Source organism: Phialemonium atrogriseum (genome assembly GCF_030411735.1).
Source record: "Phialemonium atrogriseum strain 8032-3 unplaced genomic scaffold QBC33scaffold_25, whole genome shotgun sequence".
Taxonomy (NCBI): Eukaryota; Fungi; Ascomycota; class Sordariomycetes; order Cephalothecales; family Cephalothecaceae; genus Phialemonium; species Phialemonium atrogriseum.
Genome location: NW_026848162.1, coordinates 249422 through 271865, shown reverse-complemented (window position 1 = coordinate 271865; position 22444 = coordinate 249422). Strand labels below are relative to the sequence as shown.

Genomic DNA, 22444 nt, shown 5'->3' with positions numbered 1-22444 from the left:
CAGAAACGCCATCGTGTCCCATCGCCGGTCGCCACAGCCTGTAAGCTTCTAGTGCTGATGCAGTACTCGGTCATCGTTGGGGTCGAGCGGGTGGCAGTCGAGATGTCTGGTTCCCACGAGTGAAAGGAAAGACCAATATTGTGTTGTCTTGCAGTGGTGGTTTCTATTTTTGCTCTATCTCTTTCCATAAATCCATTACCAAGCCATGTTTTTCTAATTGTTTGAAGAGGAGAGGCGGTTACAAAATATAATTACAGGTTGCTTCTGTTTACCGGAACCGGGACCCTAAAAGCGGACAAGCAGTTTCCAGCCAGTACGTCTGATCCTCGCCACGAGCACAAAGGTAGTGCCAGCAAGACAAAACACCCCAGAGAAGACCTTGAGGCCAACCCAACCGCCCGAGTTGTCCAGTATAGCGCCGTTGATGGGATTCGTCGTCAAGCCCCCAATAGCAGTGACGAAGAGGACGATGCCAGTGCGGAACCCAATCTCCGCCATCGGCGAGATCTGCATGACCAGAGGCGTAATGAGCGAGACATACGCGCCGGAGAAGAAACCGAACAGCAGAGCGAAGGCGATGAGCGCCGGATCGCTTGTGTCGGGCAACCAAAGTGCCAGGATCCAGATGGCGGACAGGTAGCAGACGACGACGAAGGTGTTGAATCGACCGATCTTGTCGCTCACAAAGCCCGAGAAGAGACGCCCGAACAGCGACGCCGCATTCAGTATGGGCAGCAGATAATGGGCCAGGTCGGGATCCATGCCCGAGCTGAGTGCCTGCACGGGGAGATAGTTGATGGGAACGAAGAAGCCGTAGCTAAAGCAAAATAAACCGGCAGTGAGGAGGAGGAATTCCGTCTCGGTGAGGGGCTTGAGGAGCTGGGCGCCGGTGATTTTGTGCGGGGATGGAGGGCGATAGGCGCGGACGGTGAGGTTGGCGATGATCAAGAGGAAGAGCATGAGAAAGCCGGAAATGCGCATGGCCCAGCCGTAGCCGACCTCACGGATTAGATGTGACAGCATTATGGGGAACATGACACCGCCAATACTTGAGCCCGTAAATAATATTCCGAAGGCCGCGCCGCGCCTGTGGTTGAACCAGCCGGCTACACAGGTGACGGCTGGGACGACAGTTAGCACACTGGCGTGTCATGGTGCGAACACGTAGGAGTGGCGAGCAGCATACATACCGGGTTGAAAGATTGCCGACACACCAATGGCTGAGCACAGCCCCTGCGCAAGGAGTATTTGGTAGTACTCGGTGCCAAGGCTTGCCATCATGATGCCGAAGATATGGAGAAGGCTGCCAACCATGATCAGCCACCGCGGACCAAATCGATCGTATATGATGCCGACGATCGGACCCTGAGGAAAAATATCAGCAATCTGACTCTAATGACAGCAAAGAGAAAAGCATGGAACCCACCATGCCCATCATGAAAAAGATTTGCAGCGATGGAATCCACGAGATGGTGCTGGGCGAGTAGCCGCTGAGCAATTCGTTTTGGTAGTACTCCTGGAAGACTCCAACACCTGTTGCTGTCAGCGTACTTGGGAGTACAATGGGATGCAGTCGTACTGTTAAGCCAGCCAAAACTGCAAAATGAGGTGCACCAGGCACCAAGCAAGACGAGCCAAGCGAGAAGACCGCCGTCCGGGGTGTCATCGCCGGGAGACCTTGGCTGCGTAGCCTTCTCAGCATCGTGGTCATGCAAGATAGATGACGGGGTGTCCGAGTGGCCGCCTTGATATTCTGCGTTTTCCGTCTCTCTTTCGACCGGCAGGCTCCCGGCTGGTGTGGCAGCCGGTTGTTTCGGGTGCGGCATAGTTATGTCTAGGGGTTAAACTTGGATATGAGGAATGAGGGGAAAAGAAAATGCTTTGGGCTAAATCTTGAATCATTTTGTTCCTCCATTTGAGCTGGTACTTATAGGCCGGAAGGCGGAGAACACCCCCCTGTCGAAACGCTCATGTTCCGCTGGAGTCGGAGGTACTGGAGGCCGAAGAAGGGGGTGAAAGTGTGGCCGCAGATAAGTCCTCGATGGGAGGGCGAGCCATTTTGTGCTGGATTACCAGCGATCGATTGTGGTTTGGCTTCAACCGATTGACCGGGCAGTTTTCATGGTCGAAGAAAAGCAGGGGCCGGGTGTTGGCAGGGCAAGCTTCGGACTCGGTGGTAAAATACTAGCAACAGCGGCCGACGACTTGTTAAAAGCCCGGCTGACTAAGCGGCTCGGCCCTAGGATTTCGGCTCGGTCGGGGGCAAGTCATTATTGACTGATCTCGGACGGACACAATCTCAAACCATCGGCCGGGCTTTCTGCTGTTTCTGAGTCAAGCACAATTCGATATTGAACATGGAATCCGAGCCATTAGCCGCCAACTCCAGCCTCACCTCGCGCTCCGAGCCCGAGTTGGAGCAGCAGACGAGTTCAACAGTTGCGGGCTCGCAGAGCAACCGCTCAGTTCCCCGTTCGTGCTACGGCTGCCATCGCAAAAAAGTCCGATGTGACAAAAAAGAGCCATGTTTGTCATGTACACGGGCTGGGAAGCCCTGCGCCTACCCGCCGCCGGGTCCACGGATACGGCGACCCAAGAAGACTATCATGGCCGACATGGCCTCTCGCATTTCCGACCTGGAGAGATCTGTTGGCAAAGCTACCTCTAGAGATGAAGAGACATCGGTTCCGGTCCCGACGACTCCAGTTTCTGAAAGCTCTGATACTATATCCTTGGCGCAGCCGGCCGCGTCGGTGCCCTCGAGCGGCAACTTGAGTAAGAGATCCAGGGATGACATACTGGTCCAGAAGGGATCATCCAGTCAGTACTTTAACGAGATCCTTTTGTCCAGGGTTATAGAAGAGGTTAGCTGCACCGAAGCCATATCGATATGGAAAACATCAATCGCAGCTGTGTAATTCTGACGCTGGTATAGGAACGAAACATCGAGTCCATCTTGACGACTCCGCAGGCAGAGTCCCCACACCCTCTGACCTCTCCATTCAATGCCTTGGGGATCCTCTCCGCCGCCTCCCTCTCACAAGTACCCTCCAGCTTTCACCCGCCTACGCCACTGGCCGTGAGACTATGGAACATCTACGTGCACAATGTGGAGGGTTGTATAGGTTTAAAACTTCTACATCTTCCCACCGATGAGAAGAAGGTTTATTCAGTTATCGATGACCCCACCAAGGCATCGTTTGAGAACCTCACCCTCTGTTTCGCCGTCTACTTTGCGTCAACAGTCTCTCTTGAAGACGGTCAAGAAGCCCAGGGGATTTTAGGCCAGGATAAACATGCGCTTCTACTTAGCTTCAAGGTCGGTCTAGAACAAGCTTTCGCCCATGGAGACTTCTTAGACTGTCCAACACTGACTGGGCTCCACGCCCTGGCCATCTATCTGGTATGTTCTCTCTTTCCATCTACTACTCAACTTGCAAAAACGAAACCTAAGTCATCTACAGTCGGCCCTACGCGTCCATAACCGCGGCAAAGGGATCTGGATTCTGAACGGCCTGGCAATCCGTATAGCGCAGTCGCTGGGTCTCCATCGCGACGGAAAGCGACTCGGTCTCCCGCCCTTCCAATCCGAGATCCGCCGCCGCCTCTGGTGGCATCTGCTGAGCCGAGATGGCCGCGCAGGCGAGGACTACGGTCTGGAACACACAAACGGCCTGACACTCGTGTCCGACGTCGGCCTGCCCCTCAACGTCGACGACACAGATCTCTACCCGGAGATGGAGGCGCTTCCTGTGCCGAAACGGAGCTGGACGGCCATGACCTTCTCGCTGATCAATATCGACCTTACAAAGTCGATGCAAAGGTTGGCAGCCGCTGCGGCAGCTTCGTCGCCTTCGTCCCCTCCGAGAGAAGACGTGAGAGCAAGAGTCATCGAGGAGACTAAAGCGCGGGTTGAGGAGTGGCTGGAGAGCTGCAACCCCATAATACCCCAGCATCGCATGACGCTGTTTTGCTCCCGTTTCCTCCTCCGGAAGCTCGATTTTATCACCAGGCTACAGTGGCTTTTATTGCGGCATGCTGGGCCAGGCGCGGATTTCGCGACGGAGGAGAACCTCTCCGAGGCGTTGGCGATCCTGGAACCGAGACTCTACAGTGAAGACGGCTTATTGACGCAGTTTGCGTGGGCGCGGAAGGCCTATCCACAATACCATGTCGCGCTGTACGTTCTGTGGCACCTGTGTGTCAAGCCCGAGGGCCCCAATGTCGACAGGGCGTGGGAGGAGGTCGAAGTCTTGTTCTCTCACGAGCTGTGGGACGAGTCTAGCATAAGGCTTGGATCAAAGTCGGCGGTGCTGGCGGCCCTCAAGGCCAAGGCTGTGTCTGTGAGGGAGAAGACGCAGAGACTCAGGAGCCCGGCGAAGAACGCGGGACATAGCGACTGTAATTCGGGCCTAGTATCGGGAGAAGACCCGTCTGGTGGTGGAGACCTTCCTGTTTATCTGCTTGGAGATATGGGCAGTGATGGGCTTGATTTCAACATGGGCGGGGATGAATGGCCAAACTGGGCAACACTAGTTCAGGGGTTCCAGCCTGATGGTCCTGATGTTTTGTGGCACTGAGTACGCTATCGCTTTCTGACGGGCCATTTACCCGTCAACATTACTGTATACTAATGTAATTATATATTCCCAGTGCATGTGAACAGGGTGACTGCATGGAGCTGTGGATGTGCGACGATGGGAGGGAGAAGGAGCGCAGAGGAGGGAGGGTGGAGTCCGATAAGCGTGCCAACCCAGGTACCCTAGCTACAATACCCTAGTATCGTATGGCGCTGTTTTGCCCTCGCTTCCTCCTCCGGAAGCTTGAGTTTATCACAAGGCTACAGTGGCTTCTATTGCAGCATGCCATCAGTGTGACTTAAGCTTTCTCTAAGGCCTTCCCTTTCCTATACCCTCCCCAGAATACCCTGAGGGGTTGCGGCCTTGGTCACAAGCACAATACAGCCACCGAAGAGGCACATAGCTCCACTGAACATGGATAACTGCAAAAAGCCCCCGTACCTGTCGACGATGGCGCCATTCACCGGAGGGCCTATCAGACCCCCAGAGCGCTGATGGACATGCCCATTCCCATGTACGTCCCCATGTCCCGGGCGTCTGTGGTGCAGATGGAGATGGATGCGGAAGCCCCTGAGATGATAGTCCCCGACACGAAACCAAAGACAACCGAGTATACGATCAGCGCCGCATTGGTCGTCGTCGAGTTCAAGCAGAAGACGACGATGCCGGTGGATATCCCGCCAAATGCGAACACGTTCAGCCGCCCGTATCTATCCGCCAGCACGCCCGGGATGATGCGTCCAAATGTCGAAGCCGCGTTGACGATGGCGAGCAGGTAGCCGGCCAGCGTCGGGTCCGTGCCTCTCGTGACGGCGTATATCGGGATGAAGAAGAGCGGGGTGAACATGCCGATGAAGATGAAGAACAAGGCGGCGATGATGAGGAGGAATTTGACGTCCTTGTACGCCGCAGGGATCCAGAAGGTGCTTGTCCTTGATGGCAGGCGAGCCCGGATGGCGACGCATGCGAAAACTAGGATGGGCGTGATGAGGAAGCCGATGACTCGCACCGACCACCCAAACCCCAGAGAAGAGCTGTTCAGCATCTTTGACAGGGCAATGGGGATGACGATGCCGCCGATGGATGATCCGGACACCACCACGCCGAAGGCCGCCGCTCGTTTCTTATCGAAGTAGTGCGACACTGCTGCGAAAGCCGGAAATTGTAGGAGGCCCATGACGATGCCCATTAGGACTCCCTGCACGAGCATGACTTGCCAATACTTGTTGCACAGGCTTAGCATCATTATGGCGAAGATGTAAGCAACCGCAGCCGGCCGGATAACCTGGATACTGCCATGTTAGTGGGCCAGCCCAAACGACAACCGGTTGAAGGTCAAAAGACAACAGAGAAAAGAGAAAAGAGGAGAAGGTTGACCTGCCCATGCGCCGAAACGATCAAACAACGGTCCTCCGACCATGCACCGCCGCGAACTGGAGGAAGGCCGACAGGGATCCAATCCAGGCGATGTTATCCGGCGATTCATCACGGAGCTGGTGTGTTGAGTAGTACTGTGCAAAGGCGCCGAATGCGTTTGAGACGCCCAGGCAACAGAAGAAGATCGAAGAACCCGCCGCCGCAACGAGCCAGGCTCTAGCACCGCCGTCGGGTGCTTCCTCGAAATCGAGAGGACCGGGGGGGACTTTCTCTTGAACGAACCCGGTGGCTATGGTTGTGTTCTGCTCCTCATCTTGGCGAGAGACTTCCGACTCGTTCACTGCAGTCGCCATGTTGGAAATCGGGGGGATAGGGGGGCTAGGGGAGGCGGCTTGGCTGTGAGACCCCTGGTAGAATGTGCTGAGATGTGGCGAGACGGATACATTGCGAGCGAAAACAAGGGGATACTGCACCTATATAAAAAGGCGTCTCGTCTGGGAAGTTGATTCTTTCCATGCCTCTCGCTATGCTATCGGAGGATGATGCCTCGGGAGCCACCTGTTCGGCAGCGGACTCGGACTCGGCTGGAAATCCTCGGCAGCCAATTGGTGGGAATCGACCAGCCACGGAAGTCTCGGATATAAATCGGGGCACATCATAAATCGGCACGGGGCGGACTTGGTCCTTCCTCCATAAACAACGGTTTTCCATTTCTCTGGCCTCCCGTGAGGAAAGCCCGTCGGAGATACCGATAGTTCTGAATGGGGAAAAGAGTACAGCCCAAGCTTAGCCATGAATGAGCCTGACCGTCGGCGCAGAAGGCCCGCAGTGTAGGTTGGAAATGGAATCCCCTATCGGGGGTAATCTCTCTGACGAGCAACAGTTCGTGCTCTCTCTGCAGAAGGCGCAAGATCCGATGCAGCCGAGAAACTCCCTGCAGCAATTGCCTGCGGTCCGGAAACAGGGCTTGCGTCTATGAGGCACACCCTCCTCAACCTCCGCGGCAACAACTTAGCCGGGGCCAGCCTCGAGAGCTGATGCCTATTGGCCTGGCTTCCACCACAAGCAGAGAATCGACAGTCCCAAGTCATCCGCCCGGATCACTCGTGACCGAGATAACCAACGCATCGACTCTTGCGAGTCAACTCTCTGCTCCGGATGTCGAGGCTATGAGGAGCCGGATTCGGCAACTTGAAGAACAGCTATCCAGGGCGACCCTGACGTCTACCCAGCATCATGTTTCGACCCCGGGCTCGAACATAGAGACGGCGACTTCGCGACTAGGTGGAACCTTCCATCTCCTTCACGATAACCGCCTGCCCAGCCAACCTCAGGCCATCACCCGCAGCGTAACGCATAAGACGCGCCTTTTTGGCCAAAGCCATTGGGTTAATGCGAGTGTCCTGGTAAGTCCATCTGCTGATTATCCATCGAGGTTTGCTGGACGGCACGCAGGTAGCCTAAACAAAACCATTTAATTAGCTGCTAGATATTTTCGAGATAAGTGAGCCGCATCTACGAGAAGAGGGATCAAAGGCCTTCGCCAGCATACAAAGATGCAAATCCTTGGCAAAGGTCATCAAGTCACGGCGGGCACCTCGGTGGCCCACGCCGCCCACGCCCGACTTGCCCCCGAAAGACGTTGCCGACGAGCTCGTCGACTGCTACCTACGGACGATCGAGACCGTGTACCGAATCCTGCACGTCCCCACCTTCAGAAGGGACTATGAAGCGGTCTGGGTGTCGGGTGCCGAGCCCGATACGGCGTTTCTGGTCCAACTTAAGCTGGTGCTCGCCATCGGTGCTACCACGTACGACGAGAACTTCTCCCTACGAGTCTCGGCCATTCGATGGGTGTACGAGGCGCAAACCTGGGCTTCGGAGCCGGAATTCAAGTCCCGACTCGGCATCCAGTCTCTGCAGACGAATCTCCTCCTCCTACTTGCCCGAGAAACAGCAGGTATCGGCGGAGGCCTGACCTGGATCTCGGCCGGCGCACTCCTCAGAACGGCAGTGTACATGGGCCTGCATCGAGATCCCTCGCGCCTGCCAAAGAGGTCGATTTTCGCCGCCGAGATGCGCCGGAGACTGTGGAACTCGATTCTGGAGCTGACTCTGCAATCGAGCCTGACCTCGGGGGGTCCACCGCTCATCTCCCTCGACGACTTCGACACCGAGCCTCCCGGCAACTTCGACGACGACCAGCTCGGGGCCGAGGATCCCGCGCCGAAGCCGGAAGACTGCTTCACCCAAATGTCCGTCACAATAGCCCTCCGCAAGACGTTCCCGCTCCGCCTCGCAGTCACCAAGTTCCTGAACGACCTCGGCTCGCACGGCACATACGAGGAAACGCTCCGCCTCGACGCACAGCTAAGGGCCTCGTACAAAGCCCTGAGCCGCACCCTCCAAGCATGCACCTCGACCACCGGACCATCGCCGTCGCGGTTCCAAATCCGCGTCGTGGACTTCCTCATGCACCGCCACCTCTCCTCCCTCCACGCCCCGTTCTTCGGCCCGGCGCTGCACGAGACGGCCTACGCCTTCTCCCGCAAGGTGGTGGTCGAGACCTCGCTCAAGATCTGGTGCGCCGCGTGCCCGTCCTCCACCATCATGGCGGCCCAGCGCCGGCGCCGCGGCGACGACGCCGCAACCTCGGCGGACCGAGACGACCTGGAGCGCCTCACGGCGTGCGGGTCCGCGTTCTATCGCACCGTCGCCATGCAGGCTGCGCTGCTCGTCGCCGTGGAGCTCCGGACGCAGCTGCAGGAGGAGGAGAGCCTTGGGCCCGTGCCGCTGCGGCCGGATCTGCTGTCCGTGCTGGATGAGGCGAGGACTTGGAGTTTGCGGTGCATCGAGGCTGGGGAGACGAATATGAAGGGGTATCTGCTCGTCTGCGTGGTTGCTGCGCAGATTGGAGGGCTCATGCGAGGGGTTGCGATGGAGGAGGTCCCGGGTTTGTTGGTCAGGGCTGCTGAAGACGCTGGAGAGACATGCTTGCCGATGCTTGAGAAAATGGCGGCCCAGGAACGAGCTGAGGGAGGTGGAGATGGGCTTCAGACGACCCTGGGCACGCCGGCGCCTGAGGGGATGGAGGACTGGGACTTTATGGTAAGTGGATGCCTGTTAGATTTGCCCATCACTCACAATTATATCAGATGTCAGATGCCATGTTCAACCCGGCAAATGCGGAGCCAATGAGCTGGATGTTCAATGATGAAAATACACAAGGGCCGTCATTTTGGTGACAAAGAGCTGTGATCTGGCCGACAACTGCCTTGGAGCTTTGTTCACAACGGAAAGGGGTGTTTTGATCACTTGGCTGTGGTCCTGCCTGGAATTGGAATAATGGAATAATGGTGGCAATGAGTTACAAGCGGTTCTCATTATTTGAGGCATTTAGGCATGATTGGATGTTGTTTTCATTATTTTCCTCTTCTCTCAGGGTTCTTTCTTGTTCCTTGCTGCAGGCTTAAAAGTGCAAGGAGGGTTCTCGTATGTGAGCGAAGTAAATAAATGGTATCCATTGCCGGTCTGAAGCCGGATAATCACCTCTAGACTCTAAGGAGGCGTCTTGAGGACCTTGAGGGCCTTCAAAGTTTGAGCTTCGGAGGATTGAAGCAGGGAAACCAGAGGGAAACCAGAGGGAAAGGTTAAACTTCGGAGATACTCATGGTGCATAACACGCACAAAAAATACTTGATTTACCTTTCATCCCGCCCTAACAAATTAGGTTAGCGCGGTTGGCAAACTTCAAACACGGTCGCCACTTTGTCCGGGTCCTCCTGAATTTCAGCCTAAGAAATTCCTTTTATACCAACGGTGTGCCTTGATATTTGGCCACATCATAGCCCTCTGACCTACCAAGACCCGGCTCATTTATACCGGGACCATGTCTGGTTTGCAATCATCCAACTGGCGCAGCGGCGCCTCGCCTAGGCCCGATGTCGGCACCAAGACAGGGCCGAGCTCGGGCTGGCAAAGGCCTACTCGGCGCACCAACAACAACAACAACAACGAGGGCGGCGGCAGCAGCAGCCAGAGCCCCAACGGCGGTGCCGGCGACGCAGACGCCCTCAACGAGGGCCGGCGCATCTACCTGGGGAACCTGTCGTACAGCGTCAAGCCGGCCGAGGTGGAGCAGATGCTCTGCGACAACGGGCTGGGCCAGTTCGAGAAGATCCACATCTCGGTCGACGCCTTCACGGGCCGGAACCCGGGCTACTGCTTCGCCGAGTTCGGCAGCCGCGAGGACGCCGAGCGCGCCCTGGCCTCGCTCGCCGGCGTGGCCATCCACGACCGCCCGCTCAAGGTCGGGCCGTGCCACCCCAAGGGGTCGTCGCAGTCCGAGAGGAGGGCGCCCGGAGGAGCTGGAGCCACGGCCGGGGCCGGAGCTGGGGGCCGCGAGTACCAGCCCACTTTTGAGAGGTGGGGGGACTGGAAGGGCGAGAGGCGCGGGGCCGGCCGGGCCGAGCAGGGCCCGTATGGGGCGCTTTCGCGCGTGGCTGAGATGAGCCTGGCCGAGCAGATGCCGAGGGTCTTTGTTGGCGGGTTGGGGAAGATGCTCGACCAGCCCCAGAATGACGAGGAAGTCAGGGAGTACTTCGCCGGGTTCAATGTGTAGGGTCTCCTTCCCCGGGATGACTTGGATCCTGATTCTAGGGTCGATCTAGTCGTTCGTTTGCTAACCCGAGCATGCAGCAAGGCCATCAGCAAGCGGATCACCCCTCATCCGACGGCGCAGGAGAGGCCTGGGAATCACCACTACTGCTTCGTCGATCTTGAGAGCGTCGAGGAGGCAGAAGCCGCCATTGCGAAGCTGAACGGGAAATCCGTGCCCAGTGGCACACTGCGCGTCCAGCTGGCCAAGCGGCCTGCCGCGCTCGCGCCGGGGAGGACTGGGACGTGGCGGGGACGAGCGAAGCCCGAAGAAGGGCGGGGACAGAATGGCGAGGCAGCGGCGGCGCCAACAGAGACGACGGCTGAGGCGTAATTAGTGCGTATTGGCGGCGACTGGAAGATCCAGCCTAGACAAGCAAGGTGGTACGGTACTGGTTGATGGCGGCGTCTTGAAAGACATCCTTTTTGGTTTTCTTTCCTGGTTCCGACTCCCGAGTCTTTAGTTCTCACAGGCCGAGTTTGAGCGAGTCGTACTTAATGTTCCCCAGGGCGTTTCCCCAAGAAGAACCAAGCAAGACTCGGTCAGAAGGACTCTTTTTATTTTTTATTCTTTTAAATGCGGCACCGGAATCGCAGTTCCGGTTGACACGCGTTTCTCCCCGGGGATCTACACATACTAACAGATGGTCCCAGAAGCTCTACACTACCTATAATTAGAGCCTGGAGAGTCGCATCAAAACCAGCAGATCTGGAACGGCCATCCAGCCGAGCGTCAATCCTGCATCCACTAACCCACAATGGTTTGCTCTTGGGCTCTTGGCAGGCCGCGGTACTGCGGTAAGGTACCCGCACTAGCTGTCCACTATGACGCGTGCACAAACTGCACAAATCCGGGTTTCTAGCTTTATCCTTACCTTCATCGAGAAACTTAGCACAGTTAGCACAGGCCCTCGGTTACCCGGTTTTGTTTGACTGGGAGGCACGTGCTGATGCTGCGTGATTAACCAGGAGTCACGGAATTAACACGACTCCCAGGAATTTTAATACGAGGTCACAATTAACCAACCCGCGTATCTTGAACCTCAAGAATCCTTCCCAAATAAAGAGGGCGAACCAACATGGAGTCCAGAACGTCCAGAACCATGTTGGCTGGGTTCCTGAGTGATTACGGAAGTCGGGGGACTCGGCTGGAAATTCGAATCAGGAAAGCTGGACGGCTACTGGCTGTTGGTTTAATATGCATGAAATCCTCAATGAATCGATTGGAACCTTTCAGGGGCGTGAGCTCTGGTCTTCCGCCAATCAGGCGGCCCAGCTCAGTCGGGCTATCCCCAATCAGGACGCTGCAACCGACCTCGCATCGCCAGGAAATCTCAACCCCAGCTGCCCCAAGGTCTAGCCAGATCGTAGCCTTGAGTTAGTGGTTCCTAAACCAGCTTCGGAAATAAGCTTTTCAGGGCCCTGGGCCAATGATTCGCTCGGGGGAGCTCGCTGCGGAGAAAATCCCCAATACCCAGTGGGCCTCTTGTGGGTTTCGCGCCGGGGAATGGGCTCATCCCAGGCTAGTCAGGGGCCAAAAGGGGGGTTGCATTCAGGAACAAGCAATTTCACGGCATCACCAGTTGGTCGATTCGCCGCCCGCCTGCTTGGGACAAAAAGGCGACCCTCCTCCACTCCGGTCCTTTCTCTTCCCTCTCTCCTCCTCCACCCACATTCAACGCTCTTTTCAGACCTCTCCAGCTTTCAGCTTTGCAAAGCGTCCATTCGTTCACTTACGACTCAACACCAACCCTAATACATCCTTCAAAATGAAGTACGCTATCGCTGCCCTCGCCTTCGCTGGCGCCGTCGCCGCCCAGGTTGACGCCATCCCGGAGTGCGCCAAGTCCTGCATCGAGAATGCTCTCACCACCGTCGGCTGCGAGGAGAATGACTACGCCTGTGCCTGCGCCAACATGAGCGCCATCGAGATTGAGGCCGGCCCCTGCGCCGCCGTTGCTTGCACCGGCGACGAGATCTGTATGTCTCCCCCCCTACCCCGTACCTTGAGAGCAACCAACCCGCTGACTCCCGATGCCCCTTTTTCTAGCCGAGACCCTCGCCGCTGTCCAGGAGATCTGCGCTAACCTCCCTGAGCCCACCGAGCCCGCGGAGCCCACTGACACCGCGGAGCCCACTGAGCCCGCCACCGAGGAGCCCAGCTACCCCTCCGCCACGGAGACCGCCACCGCGACCGCCACGGGCTACCCCTCCGGGTCTGAGACCGAGTCGGCCGCCGGCTACCCCACCGAGACGCCCACCTCGTACGAGGAGATGGTCACCAGCACCATCTACGCCACCAAGGTCTACACCGTCACGTCGTGCGCCGCCTACGTTACCGACTGCCCGGCCCACTCGACCTACCTGACCACCGAGACGGTCGCCGTCTCCACCACCGTCTGCCCGGCCAGCGAGGTGACCTACCCGCCCAAGGTGCCCACCTACCCCGTCCCTCCCCCGTCCTACCCCGCCGAGACCCCCACCGTCATCACCTCGTATGTCGGCACCGGCACCCCCGGCGGCTACCCCACCAAGACCGCCACCTCTTCCCAGGTCGAGGTCACTGCCGGCGCTGCCGTTGTCGGCTCCATGGGCGGTGTCGCTGCCCTTGCCCTGGCTGCCCTTGCCGTCTTCTAAATGGACAGTCGGGTAGTTGGGATGGGAGTGGGGATGTATTTAGGGTGGTTGTGGAGGATCATTGTCACATAAAACAGAAAAAACTTGGGGATGGATGGGAAATGTCTGTCATGTCTGATATGCCAAGTTTACGTTTAGTAAAGATGTGAAAATAGTCACGACTGTCCTGACCCGCATCTTGTTCGTCCTCGTGAATTTTGCTGGTGCAAATGCGCTTTTTACTCGTCTCGCGCGGATGTGACTCTTTGACCGATGGCAATCGCTTTAGGTGTTAGCTTCTGGATCCATCCTGTCTTCGTGTTGGGGGGCCCTCGAACAGACGAGATGAGATGAGACGATTTCCAGTTTCCCTGGCGTGCGTCATAGGCTGGGCGGACCTGGGCAAACATGAGCGCATGGCCTGTCAAGGGAGAGAATGGATGTGCCGGATTTGCCACTCCGCAGGATTCCCCTCACCTGACCCAGGTCTGGGCCCCCTCAGGTTCCTCCCCGACTGGTCAGCTGGCGTTTATTGTTTACATTTGGCCAAGTGTGGGTCCCCAACCAAGCGCGTCAAGGAGATGACGCGACAGAATCCGCCTTCCTCATTCTGGCTCCCGCATGGGAGATTGGTCTTTCGCAGATGTGACCGTGCGCGATGAGTTGAGGAGTTGACGATGGATGGCAGCCCTTCTTTTCTGGTTGAGAACCGAATAAGCCCAGGGCTCGGTCTCCACGCGTACCCGGGGTGCGTGCGGTGATTGATTAGCTGGGGGAACACCCGAGGCAATGCAACTCTCCGGAGTGCCCATTCGGGAGTCCCGAATCGGGATCCTGACAATGGTCGTGCTAAACAACAGCCGTGTCAACCAGTCCCGGGTATTGTCCGTAAGATGATTTCCGTTAGACCACCACCGTCTCCCTGACCCACATACCTACAGTACCTGACCTGCTGGTGCTGCAGACGGATACCTACCTGGCCTCCCAGACCCGGATGGGTGAGAGGCTTGGAGGAGCCGGACACGTAGTCACCTGGCCGACATCTACCCTCTGCCTGCCTCTCCCCCCACATGTAGCATAGCCCGCCCGAAGCGGGGAACGCCCGGTAGACGGATTCGCGAGCGGATTGGGATGCTGCGTGCACGGCGGGGCCGGCATGAACGCAGCCGGGGTTCCGTTTTCGGCAGGTGCTCATCGGGTGGCACAATGCTGTTGATACCTCTTGTTGCTATCGTGGAGAAGCGACCGGTGGATGGGGAGCGGCATGATCTTGGCTCGTGTCGGTGGCCTGCCAGTACTCGCTTTCTTAACGTTTGGATTTGTTGTGTTTTCCGTCACCTGGGTAGATACGTCTGCGTAAACATGCCGTTAGACTAGCCCAGTGGACGCAAAAGAAGATAGATGGGAGTTCCAGGCACACCAACCGGCATTCATTCATCGGTGATGCGCGACGGGTTGTGTGATTGGCGACACTCCTCATTGTCATCGAATGGCGGCCTCATCCATGTTGAAGTACAGCTTGGCCGACATGGGCACCGGTGATCAGCGACGCCTTGCCCTAGATGAACAAGCGATAAACCTAAGCCATGCGCCAGAACTGAAGACGTTTGGATGGACATTTTGGTGGGGCAGAGAAATCCCGAGGTTGGTGGTGTTTTGGGGGTGCGCGCAGGATGGCTTGACGTAGCTGATATCTTTGGAGTCGAAATTGGATTCATAACCTCTGGGGATCTCAAGAAGAATAAAGAGAAATAAGATCAGGAGGGGATGGTAGTTAATATTAAGTAGTTGGAAAAAAGGAGTTGGAAAAAAGTCGTGCTCCATGGGTGGAATGTTGTGATATGTGGGCCGTGCGGAGGTTTGGGTGGACGTCATGAACATATTACGCTCGTTAAATGAGGTGCTCTCAACGTGGGAGACCCGTACGAGTGGTCAAGTTGGATTGCGGTGCATTTGAATAAACAAAATGCCCACCGAGCAGCCAGCGCCCCCTCAGACACGACCCGTCACCCCTGCCTCAGGTTTCCGTCACGGGAGGCCTTGCATGTCCCAAGACACCATATAAGGGGCGAGGTGACGACAGTCGCAAATAAATACCCGCAAGCCGAAAGGCAGGGGGTGCAGTAGCTGCGGCACGAAAGACCGTAGGCTGGACCTGAACAGATGCAACGGCTGGGGGAGTGGGACACCGGGGGACAAACAGTGAGGCCAACTGAGGGAAAAGTGAGACGGGGGAGGAGGGCTCGAGACTGGCTCAAACCTTTCTTTTTGCCTTTTTTCTCCCTTTGCACTTGTTTGCTATCTTGACCTGACTTAGAATGTTACAATCTTGCAACTTCCAAACCTATTTGTTATGTATAGCGTCTTTTCCATGTTAGCTATGAAGATAGGAGAGAGGCTAGCTAGGAGGGCGTTGCTGATGTCATTCTTGACACTGCTAGCATGGCAATAAAGGCGTAGTTTATGCACATCTCGCCGCTGCTAATCTTGTTTAACTATGTCTATGCGAAGATAGCTTTCTCATTCTGCAGCTGGTGCGGGATAGGCTAGTGCGGGCACTTAATGCTAGTCAAGTTGTCGCACTGCCTGCCCACGTCTCTTTGGTACCTAAGGTTGCCTACCTCTTAAGGCAAAACACTTGATAATAGTGTAGATGACGAGCTAGTCCTTAAGGTCTTGCAACGTCGGGTTGTCATGGTTATACTAAATTGACATAAGCCACTGCTGCAGAGAAGATCCGCTTATCTAAGTCGATGCCTTTTCCAAAGATAGTGACTCTGCGATTCCAACTCTAGGAACTAGTTAACATTGTCACTGTACTTGGCTATCACAAACGATGTGCATGGGAATGGGAAGAATTATCATAACTATCGATGTAAACTCTCTGCTAAAGTCATTTCCCACTTAGCTGAGCCACGGCATAAGGCACTGAATGACTTCCTCCACCAAGTCTTTACTCCTAAGTACCAGGACTAGCATCTAGACGATTGACTTCGCCAACGCGCGCCCATTCGCCACGGTTATCGCGATGGGCTCATCTGACCACCAAGTATTATCCCATCAAACTTGCCTTTCCAAATCATCGCAGCGTCCCCACAACCCCTCCAATTCCGTCAGGAACGCCTTAGCAACAACAAAATCTTTCTTGACTCTGCACAACATCTCCGCCACGGCCTGTCGCTGCTTAATCTCTCGAGCTCGAGCACCAGCTACTCTCAAAGGAAACAAGAACAGCAGAGGCGAGAGGCTTGAGCCTTTCAAAGCTGCCCTGCTGAATAAGATGATAGCATCGAAGTGCTTCGTGACGTCCTCCAAGGAGAGGATGGGGATGGGAATTTTAAATGACTGCCAGAGTTGCATATCATAATCATAGTTACCAGAAAGATAGATGCTAGTTGCGGCAAAGAAGGTTTTGGCGAGCGCTATCTCATCTTCTGTGGCTGCCGACGAAGCAGATTCCATCTTCCAGCTTTCGAGGGCATCTCTTAAACAAAACCCTTCTGCGGCTAGTTGCTGTGCTATTGTGATGTTATCAACTGTGGGAGGTGCTGAGAGGGCTTCGACGAATTGGGCGGTCCTAATGTCTCTTGTCTTAGTTTTCCCTTAATCGTCATGAGCATTTCTGGGAATTAATACGAACCGAACTCGTAGGTTGGAGCACATAACCACCAGATCTAGCAGTGCGTCTTGCGGTGACCACTCACCTGTGAGGCTGTCGCCTAACAGATTGCCCGTCAATTGCAACCAATCGGGATTTGAAAGAAACGTAGACTCGTTGAATATGATGGATCTGCAGACTTCAAAGGTGCGGGCCTGGATGAAGAACGTCCGAGTCGATCCTGACGTGCAAGCTGATGGCCCGCTTGCGATGAGAGCTTGTGACGTGCCATAGACCATATGCCGAAGCCATAGCTGTCCGGAAGCATCTTGCATAAGCTGCGCAGCTCCAGATATATCAGTCATGCGTACAAGGAATAATAAATCCCCGTGTTAGACTGACCTCAAATAAGCCTAGGAAGAATGTTGTCCAGAGGATGCCGGCTCTTGTTAGGACATCCATGTGTGAGGATATCGACGACACCGCATCCCGGAGACCGCTGATCGATTGTGCGTAGGACTCTAGCGCAAATCGCAACGACACATGGCGCTTGGTATCAACAGAAAGATTGTGCATCTGCATGGATCCCAGGGCTAACGCGGCGCTCAGTAAAGGGGAACCCGGCTCTCCCGGCCGGTGCGCAACTTTCATGAGGCTTTTGACGTCAGCGAGGAAGGACGGCTCCCGTCCGGTGAAGTTGTTCCTCTGGATGAATATGTCGAAGTAGTACAGATAGCTGCCCATCATGTCTGGAAGCGGTGCCTGGGGTGCATTCTTCGTCGTGAAGGTCTTGGCCGTCAAGTGCTTCCCCCGGTCCAAGGCGATAATGCCTCCCCGAGCCGAGGACGGCAGAGTAGGGAAACCACAACAAATCCTCCGCCTTTGGCATTGGGTGCATGGGTAATGCCCAGAGCACTCGTGTTATTAGCGCGAGAACAAGACCGGAAGCTGTCGGACCTAGCCATCTGGGAGGTTGGCAGGTGAAGCAAAACTCACTTTAGAATGGCTTGTCGCGCATTGGGTGCAGCGTGAACGCTTTGTTCGACGATCGAACGGCCCGGTTGGCATCGCGAGAATATTTCCGAGTATGGAAAGGAGGCATCGTGACTCTACCGTCTACAATAGATGGACGCGATGCAATTTTTTCATGTAGTGCCGTGGTCGTGGTTGACTCGTCATCGCATCAAGCTATGCTTGCGGAGTCTTGCGTCGAATTGGAACACGCCAAACCCAATGCGGCAGCAATTGGGCGACGCTAGACCAACCTAGATTCAGGGGCGGGCTATTAACACCAAATTCCAGCCCCTGACGCCCAACAACATCGAGGCGCAGTATTTTCTCACTCCACTGTGCCAGCCTGAGAATGGAAGTCATCGCGCGAAGGTCTCCGGGCCACCTAGACAGAAACCGAATGGACCTCGGGTCTAGAGGTATAAGATGCACGAATTCCGGCCCAAAGACTCTTCTCGACTTGACTTCATCCCACATCATCTCCAAATCGTGAGCCTATTTTGCAACAGCCACTCAACTTATCCATTAATTGATAATATAATGATATCGACTATCTTGATCAGCATCCTGGCTGCAACAGCGGGGGCTGTACTCGTGTCCGGGCCGACAGGACCTTACGCCGTGTCCATGTCCGTTCAGGGGCTGACCGACAACTCACGATCCGACCCCTACGCCCCTGCAGACAACCGGCACCCCCGCAGAGTCATGATCTCGACGTTCACACCGGTCGACGAGACCAAGACACCCTGTCGACGCCGACAAGCCGTCCCGTATATGACTCCCTTGGTGGCTGGGGAATACGATGAGCTCGGAGCTGCTCTTGGCCTCTCAAACGGCACTTTCTCGTCCTTTGAGATGAACTTATGCGTTCCGAAAGCCTCGTCCTGCCGTTCCGGCCTTGCCTCCTACCCCCTTGTCTTGTTCTCGCCTGGTTCGGGTAATCCTCGTCTGCTGTACGGCGCGATGGCGCGCGAAGTTGCCAGTTACGGTTACGCGGTCGTGACCATCGACCACCCCTACGACGCTTCCTTTGTCGAATTCCCGGATGGGACTGTCTTCCGAGCAGTGGACATTGATGACGAGGACACGACCGCATTGGAGCTCCTCCTGAAGGCGAGCTCCCTACGACCAAGCCAACGCATATTGGAAGATGCTGATTCTACGTATTTCAGGTTCGTGCCGAAGATTCTTCCTTCGTCCTCTCTCACCTTTTCGAAAACCCCGTCCCGGGCATCGACTTTTCCCGTGCCATCATGTACGGCCACTCCCTTGGCGGCACCACCGCCGCGACGGCCATGCTTTCCGACCCGCGCATCCGGGGTGGCATAAACTTCGACGGCCGGCTGCTTGGTCCCGCCCTGAGCGCTGGGCTAGACAAACCATTCCTGCTGGCGGGACGACCAAAGCACATGGAGGAAGACTCGACGTGGGACATGTTCTACAGCAAGCTGCGCCATGGGGCCTTGGTCGAGGTTGGAGGGACGACACACGGGTCATTCACCGATGTTCCAACGTTGATACAATCGCTGAACCTGACCTTGCCGGAGGAGTTGAAGTCAATCTTGCAGAGCCAGTTCGGAACTCTGGAGTTTGGGAGAGCCGGGAGAGTTGTTGCAGGAATTGTCTCGGCTTTTTCGGACTTCGTTTTAGAGAAGAAGATGGGGTCAATGTTTACCGCGGGAGATGATGAGTACCCCGAGGTGGCAGTGTTGCGAGCAGATTTGTAAAGGCTTAGCATCGTGCGCAAAGGCGTCGGTCTGGTTACTTAGGTCCAAAGCTAGAGATTGCTAGGGGATTATAAATTAAGTACTCTCAGGGTCGTTCAGTGTCAGAAGTACCAGTTAGGTATGGACTAAAGGTGGACTAAAGGCGAAGCGTGGCTTTTGAATAGGCAGACGAGATTTCTATATTAATTTCATATCATATACCTTACATCGATAGATAGAAGCATGGGCTCTCCCTGTGGTTTGCTATTATTCGCAGCCCAATATCAAACTCGACCTAGTTATCTTCTATCTCATACCCGAGCACAGGATTCACATAGAAAGAAAATGAGAAACTGAGAATCCTCATCTCTCTCTTGAATTCCAACCCTCACCCCCGCGACCAGCAGCAGGCCCATCCCAAATATACAACTCGTTCTGCCTGCTCCATTGCGCCGGAGGGGACACCGCAGCCTCCCCGTCGTCAAACCGATCATGGGGCGCAATCCCAGCTGGCGGCGTCACGGGTGGCGGCCCGGCGACGCGGAAGACGCGAATCTCCTGCTGGCCCGCCGCGAGCTCCTGCCTTGGTCCGGTGGCGGAGGTTATTATCTCTTGCCCGCCGAGCTCCGAGAGGGTGCTGACCCTCGCTGCGTCCGGGTCGGCCTCGGAGGGGACCACCTGGCCGTAGTGGGCGCCTTCGTAGCCCTGCGGGGGCGTGTTGCTGAAGGCGCTGCCGCAAGGACGATTGCGGGCGCGATGACCCGCCACCCATTGTCGGCGAGCTCGGCGGGTACAGGGAGGGCGTCATGTGCATGTTGCTGTGGTACGTGTCTGCGGCTTCCCTCGTAGTTAGCGCGTGTTTCGGACCTGGATAACTCTGCATGCCCGGCGGGGGCTGCTTGCTCACCTCGATATGATGTGAAATCCGGGCTCGGCTCGGCGGTCCCATCCGTGGAGAGCGACCCGATGAACGACTTGGTGTAGGACTCGCGGTCCTTCTTCCGGCTTGAGTACCGTCCTCGCTTGAACGTGTAGACGCAGCCCACGACGATGGCGAGGACTAACACGGCGGTCCCGACGGCGATGCCGGCTATAGCCCCGGGCGACAGTGATATTCTTGAGCCGCCCGCTGATACCTCCGTGTTGCTTGATGTAGCACTACTAGCTGGTTTCGTGTTGCTGGGCGTGCTTGTACTAGTAGCAGAGGTCAAGAACATACCCCTGGCGGCGCTGTTGGAGCTCAGTTCGGCAGGGTAGAGATCCCCCTCCGGACACGCCCCCGTGTTGCAAGGATTGACCGAGCAGCATCCTAGGAACGGTGGTTTCAGGTCCTGGCATGTGAACTAGAGAGCCTTGTTGTCACTGCAGCTCTGCGCGGGAATATCTTCGTAGTGGTCGAACGAGAATGAGGAGTTGCGCAGGTCGCTTCCAGGGCACACGCCGGAGCCGCCGGTGCACGGGTCCACGGTGCAGCATCCCAGGAACTCAATGTCGCTGTCCTGGCAGATGTAAATGGTCCCGCCGCTCGGGCAGCTCAGGCCCATCGACTTGTATGGGTCCGGCATGGCCTGGCTACCGGAACCGGATGAAAGCTGGGTCTTCTCGTGGGTGAAATAGGAGATGGTCCGCCCATGTGCAAGTGGGACTGGGGAAGAGGGGGCTTGCCGGTTGATCTTTCTGCTTACATGGCATGGGCCGAGTGATTACGGTTCCACTGACTGAGCCCGATCCAACAACCTCAGCTCCCGCAGCCTCCATGAAGCAGGCTAGGCCCCGTGGGGGGAATCGACAACCGGCTGATTTGAGAATGGAAAACAAATAAATACATGGAATAACAGGGAGCAGGAGTCCTACACTGGAACATTTGCGGGTAAGTTCTTCTCATCTCCAGGACGTTGGGGCGTACGTCTACGCAGTATGAATAGGAATACAGTAAACCGCTGCAAGACTGGCGAGGATGACATCGGGTGACTTGGTGCCCCTCGAAGTCGAGAGATATTAGGCTGCACAATTTTGGGATGACCTCAGCTTTGCAAGGAATAATGGGGGCCAAGATCGGGCGCATTCCCCGCCGATTCTCTGGGTGTGGTTAGATTGTGCAACTGGAGGCGTTTTTTGGTCATTGTACATCTCTCAACGTGTGTGATTCGTTGTTTTGGCCAAGACGTAACGAGCGAAGTTGCTCTGCTCGTGGGATACGAATTCGGCTCTATTTGGGGTTGGCCTTCACGACGCGGGGATAGCGTGATGGGGTCCTGCTTAACAGTATTATTTGACAGCTGGAAGCGCCGGGCAAGCCACGAACTAGGAAAATGGTGAAGGTACCTACCTACCGACAAAAGAATCCTGCTATTTTGCTTGCTCAACTGCTAGACCTCGTCGCAGGCATAGCCGCCCCCCATTGCGCCATTACGTTAGTGTAGCCTCTTACTGCAGCCCAGCTGAAGACGAAGGATTCGCTGACCTCAGCAGTTGTGCAACTGTGGCGCTCACTATAACACAAACGGCTGTAGGTACAGAACCCCGCTGCCCGTCTGCATCCTCATTGCTATCAGCGTTGTTGTCGTACCCAAACAGGGCAACGCCCTGGTAGTAGTCCAAGTACGGGACATGGTATTTGTAATTGTAGGAAGTTATGCCAAATCCCAGGTATAAGCCCGATGAGCACGGACGACCTGCCGGGTATTGTCAAATCAAACGGTCAATATTGCTCGCTCTAGCTACAATGTGCAGTGGCGTGGAAAGGAAGCTTACAGGGTGTTGTGTGCTGCGATTGAAATTGCCGTTGGGCGGGATCGTCAATAGAAGCCAAGCTCTGCGGAGCCATAATGAATGCCCACGTATTGTGCTTTGCGGCGTTGAAGAGAGAGACATCCAGGCCTCTAACCATGTTGGTAGCC

General features: G+C 55.9%; 9 protein-coding genes across 9 annotated transcripts; 5 read left to right on the top strand and 4 right to left on the bottom strand.

Annotated features, from left to right (window-relative positions):
- Positions 1-206: 206 nt before the first annotated feature.
- Positions 207-1826, bottom strand: QBC33DRAFT_478191 (MFS general substrate transporter; the record flags this gene model as incomplete). The annotated part of the gene is made up of 4 exons (XM_060425287.1): positions 207-1121; positions 1191-1365; positions 1427-1533; positions 1562-1826. The coding sequence occupies 4 exons, from the start codon at positions 1824-1826 to the stop codon at positions 286-288; spliced, it is 1383 nt and encodes a 460-aa protein (XP_060280493.1). The 3' UTR covers positions 207-285.
- A 468-nt stretch (positions 1827-2294) lies between these two features.
- Positions 2295-4581, top strand: QBC33DRAFT_622239 (uncharacterized protein; the record flags this gene model as incomplete). Its single annotated transcript, XM_060432830.1, has 3 exons — positions 2295-2864; positions 2936-3403; positions 3465-4581. Exons 1-3 carry the CDS (start codon positions 2358-2360, stop codon positions 4578-4580), a joined length of 2091 nt encoding a protein of 696 aa, XP_060280492.1. The 5' UTR covers positions 2295-2357.
- Positions 4582-4630: 49 nt separating this feature from the next.
- Positions 4631-6310, bottom strand: QBC33DRAFT_572661 (major facilitator superfamily domain-containing protein; the record flags this gene model as incomplete). Its single annotated transcript, XM_060430663.1, has 2 exons — positions 4631-5865; positions 5984-6310. 2 exons carry the CDS (start codon positions 6308-6310, stop codon positions 5056-5058), a joined length of 1137 nt encoding a protein of 378 aa, XP_060280491.1. The 3' UTR covers positions 4631-5055.
- A 351-nt stretch (positions 6311-6661) lies between these two features.
- QBC33DRAFT_478187 (uncharacterized protein) lies at positions 6662-9618 on the top strand. The gene is made up of 4 exons (XM_060425286.1): positions 6662-6787; positions 6841-7363; positions 7440-9065; positions 9113-9618. The coding sequence occupies exons 1-4, from the start codon at positions 6750-6752 to the stop codon at positions 9200-9202; spliced, it is 2277 nt and encodes a 758-aa protein (XP_060280490.1). The 5' UTR covers positions 6662-6749; the 3' UTR covers positions 9203-9618.
- A 228-nt stretch (positions 9619-9846) lies between these two features.
- On the top strand, positions 9847-10947 carry QBC33DRAFT_580490 (uncharacterized protein; the record flags this gene model as incomplete). Its single annotated transcript, XM_060431205.1, has 3 exons — positions 9847-9900; positions 9997-10574; positions 10656-10947. 3 exons carry the CDS (start codon positions 9847-9849, stop codon positions 10945-10947), a joined length of 924 nt encoding a protein of 307 aa, XP_060280489.1.
- A 1435-nt stretch (positions 10948-12382) lies between these two features.
- On the top strand, positions 12383-13250 carry QBC33DRAFT_517891 (uncharacterized protein; the record flags this gene model as incomplete). The annotated part of the gene is made up of 2 exons (XM_060426212.1): positions 12383-12593; positions 12664-13250. 2 exons carry the CDS (start codon positions 12383-12385, stop codon positions 13248-13250), a joined length of 798 nt encoding a protein of 265 aa, XP_060280488.1.
- Positions 13251-16099: 2849 nt separating this feature from the next.
- Positions 16100-17999, bottom strand: QBC33DRAFT_547651 (C6 finger domain-containing protein). The gene is made up of 4 exons (XM_060428763.1): positions 17824-17999; positions 17230-17742; positions 16870-17165; positions 16100-16806 (listed from the first exon to the last, which is right to left on the bottom strand). Exons 1-4 carry the CDS (start codon positions 17893-17895, stop codon positions 16290-16292), a joined length of 1398 nt encoding a protein of 465 aa, XP_060280487.1. The 5' UTR covers positions 17896-17999; the 3' UTR covers positions 16100-16289.
- Positions 18000-18318: 319 nt separating this feature from the next.
- Positions 18319-19629, top strand: QBC33DRAFT_478180 (PAF acetylhydrolase family protein). Its single transcript, XM_060425285.1, has 2 exons — positions 18319-18903; positions 19011-19629. Exons 1-2 carry the CDS (start codon positions 18379-18381, stop codon positions 19563-19565), a joined length of 1080 nt encoding a protein of 359 aa, XP_060280486.1. The 5' UTR covers positions 18319-18378; the 3' UTR covers positions 19566-19629.
- Positions 19630-19907: 278 nt separating this feature from the next.
- On the bottom strand, positions 19908-21109 carry QBC33DRAFT_595597 (uncharacterized protein; the record flags this gene model as incomplete). The annotated part of the gene is made up of 4 exons (XM_060431838.1): positions 19908-20274; positions 20339-20375; positions 20452-20853; positions 20908-21109. 4 exons carry the CDS (start codon positions 21107-21109, stop codon positions 19908-19910), a joined length of 1008 nt encoding a protein of 335 aa, XP_060280485.1.
- Positions 21110-22444: the final 1335 nt, after the last annotated feature.

What these genes read in the sequence shown, in the direction of transcription:
- QBC33DRAFT_478187 (XM_060425286.1), top strand. Translation starts at nt 6,750, where the DNA reads ATGAATGAGCCTGACCGTCGGCGCAGAAGGCCCGCAGT. An exon ending in GGGTTAATGCGAGTGTCCTG is followed by an intron (nt 7,364 to 7,439) that starts GTAAGTCCATCT and finishes CCATTTAATTAG; the next exon opens with CTGCTAGATATTTTCGAGAT. An exon ending in TGGAGGACTGGGACTTTATG is followed by an intron (nt 9,066 to 9,112) that starts GTAAGTGGATGC and finishes CAATTATATCAG; the next exon opens with ATGTCAGATGCCATGTTCAA.
- QBC33DRAFT_547651 (XM_060428763.1), bottom strand. Translation starts at nt 17,895, where the DNA reads ATGCCAACCGGGCCGTTCGATCGTCGAACAAAGCGTTCACGCTGCACC. An exon ending in GCGCGACAAGCCATTCTAAA is followed by an intron (nt 17,743 to 17,823) that starts GTGAGTTTTGCT and finishes TAATAACACGAG; the next exon opens with TGCTCTGGGCATTACCCATG. An exon ending in TGCTCCAACCTACGAGTTCG is followed by an intron (nt 16,807 to 16,869) that starts GTTCGTATTAAT and finishes AAGAGACATTAG; the next exon opens with GACCGCCCAATTCGTCGAAG.
- QBC33DRAFT_478180 (XM_060425285.1), top strand. Translation starts at nt 18,379, where the DNA reads ATGATATCGACTATCTTGATCAGCATCCTGGCTGCAACAGCGGGGGCT. An exon ending in ATGGGACTGTCTTCCGAGCA is followed by an intron (nt 18,904 to 19,010) that starts GTGGACATTGAT and finishes TACGTATTTCAG; the next exon opens with GTTCGTGCCGAAGATTCTTC.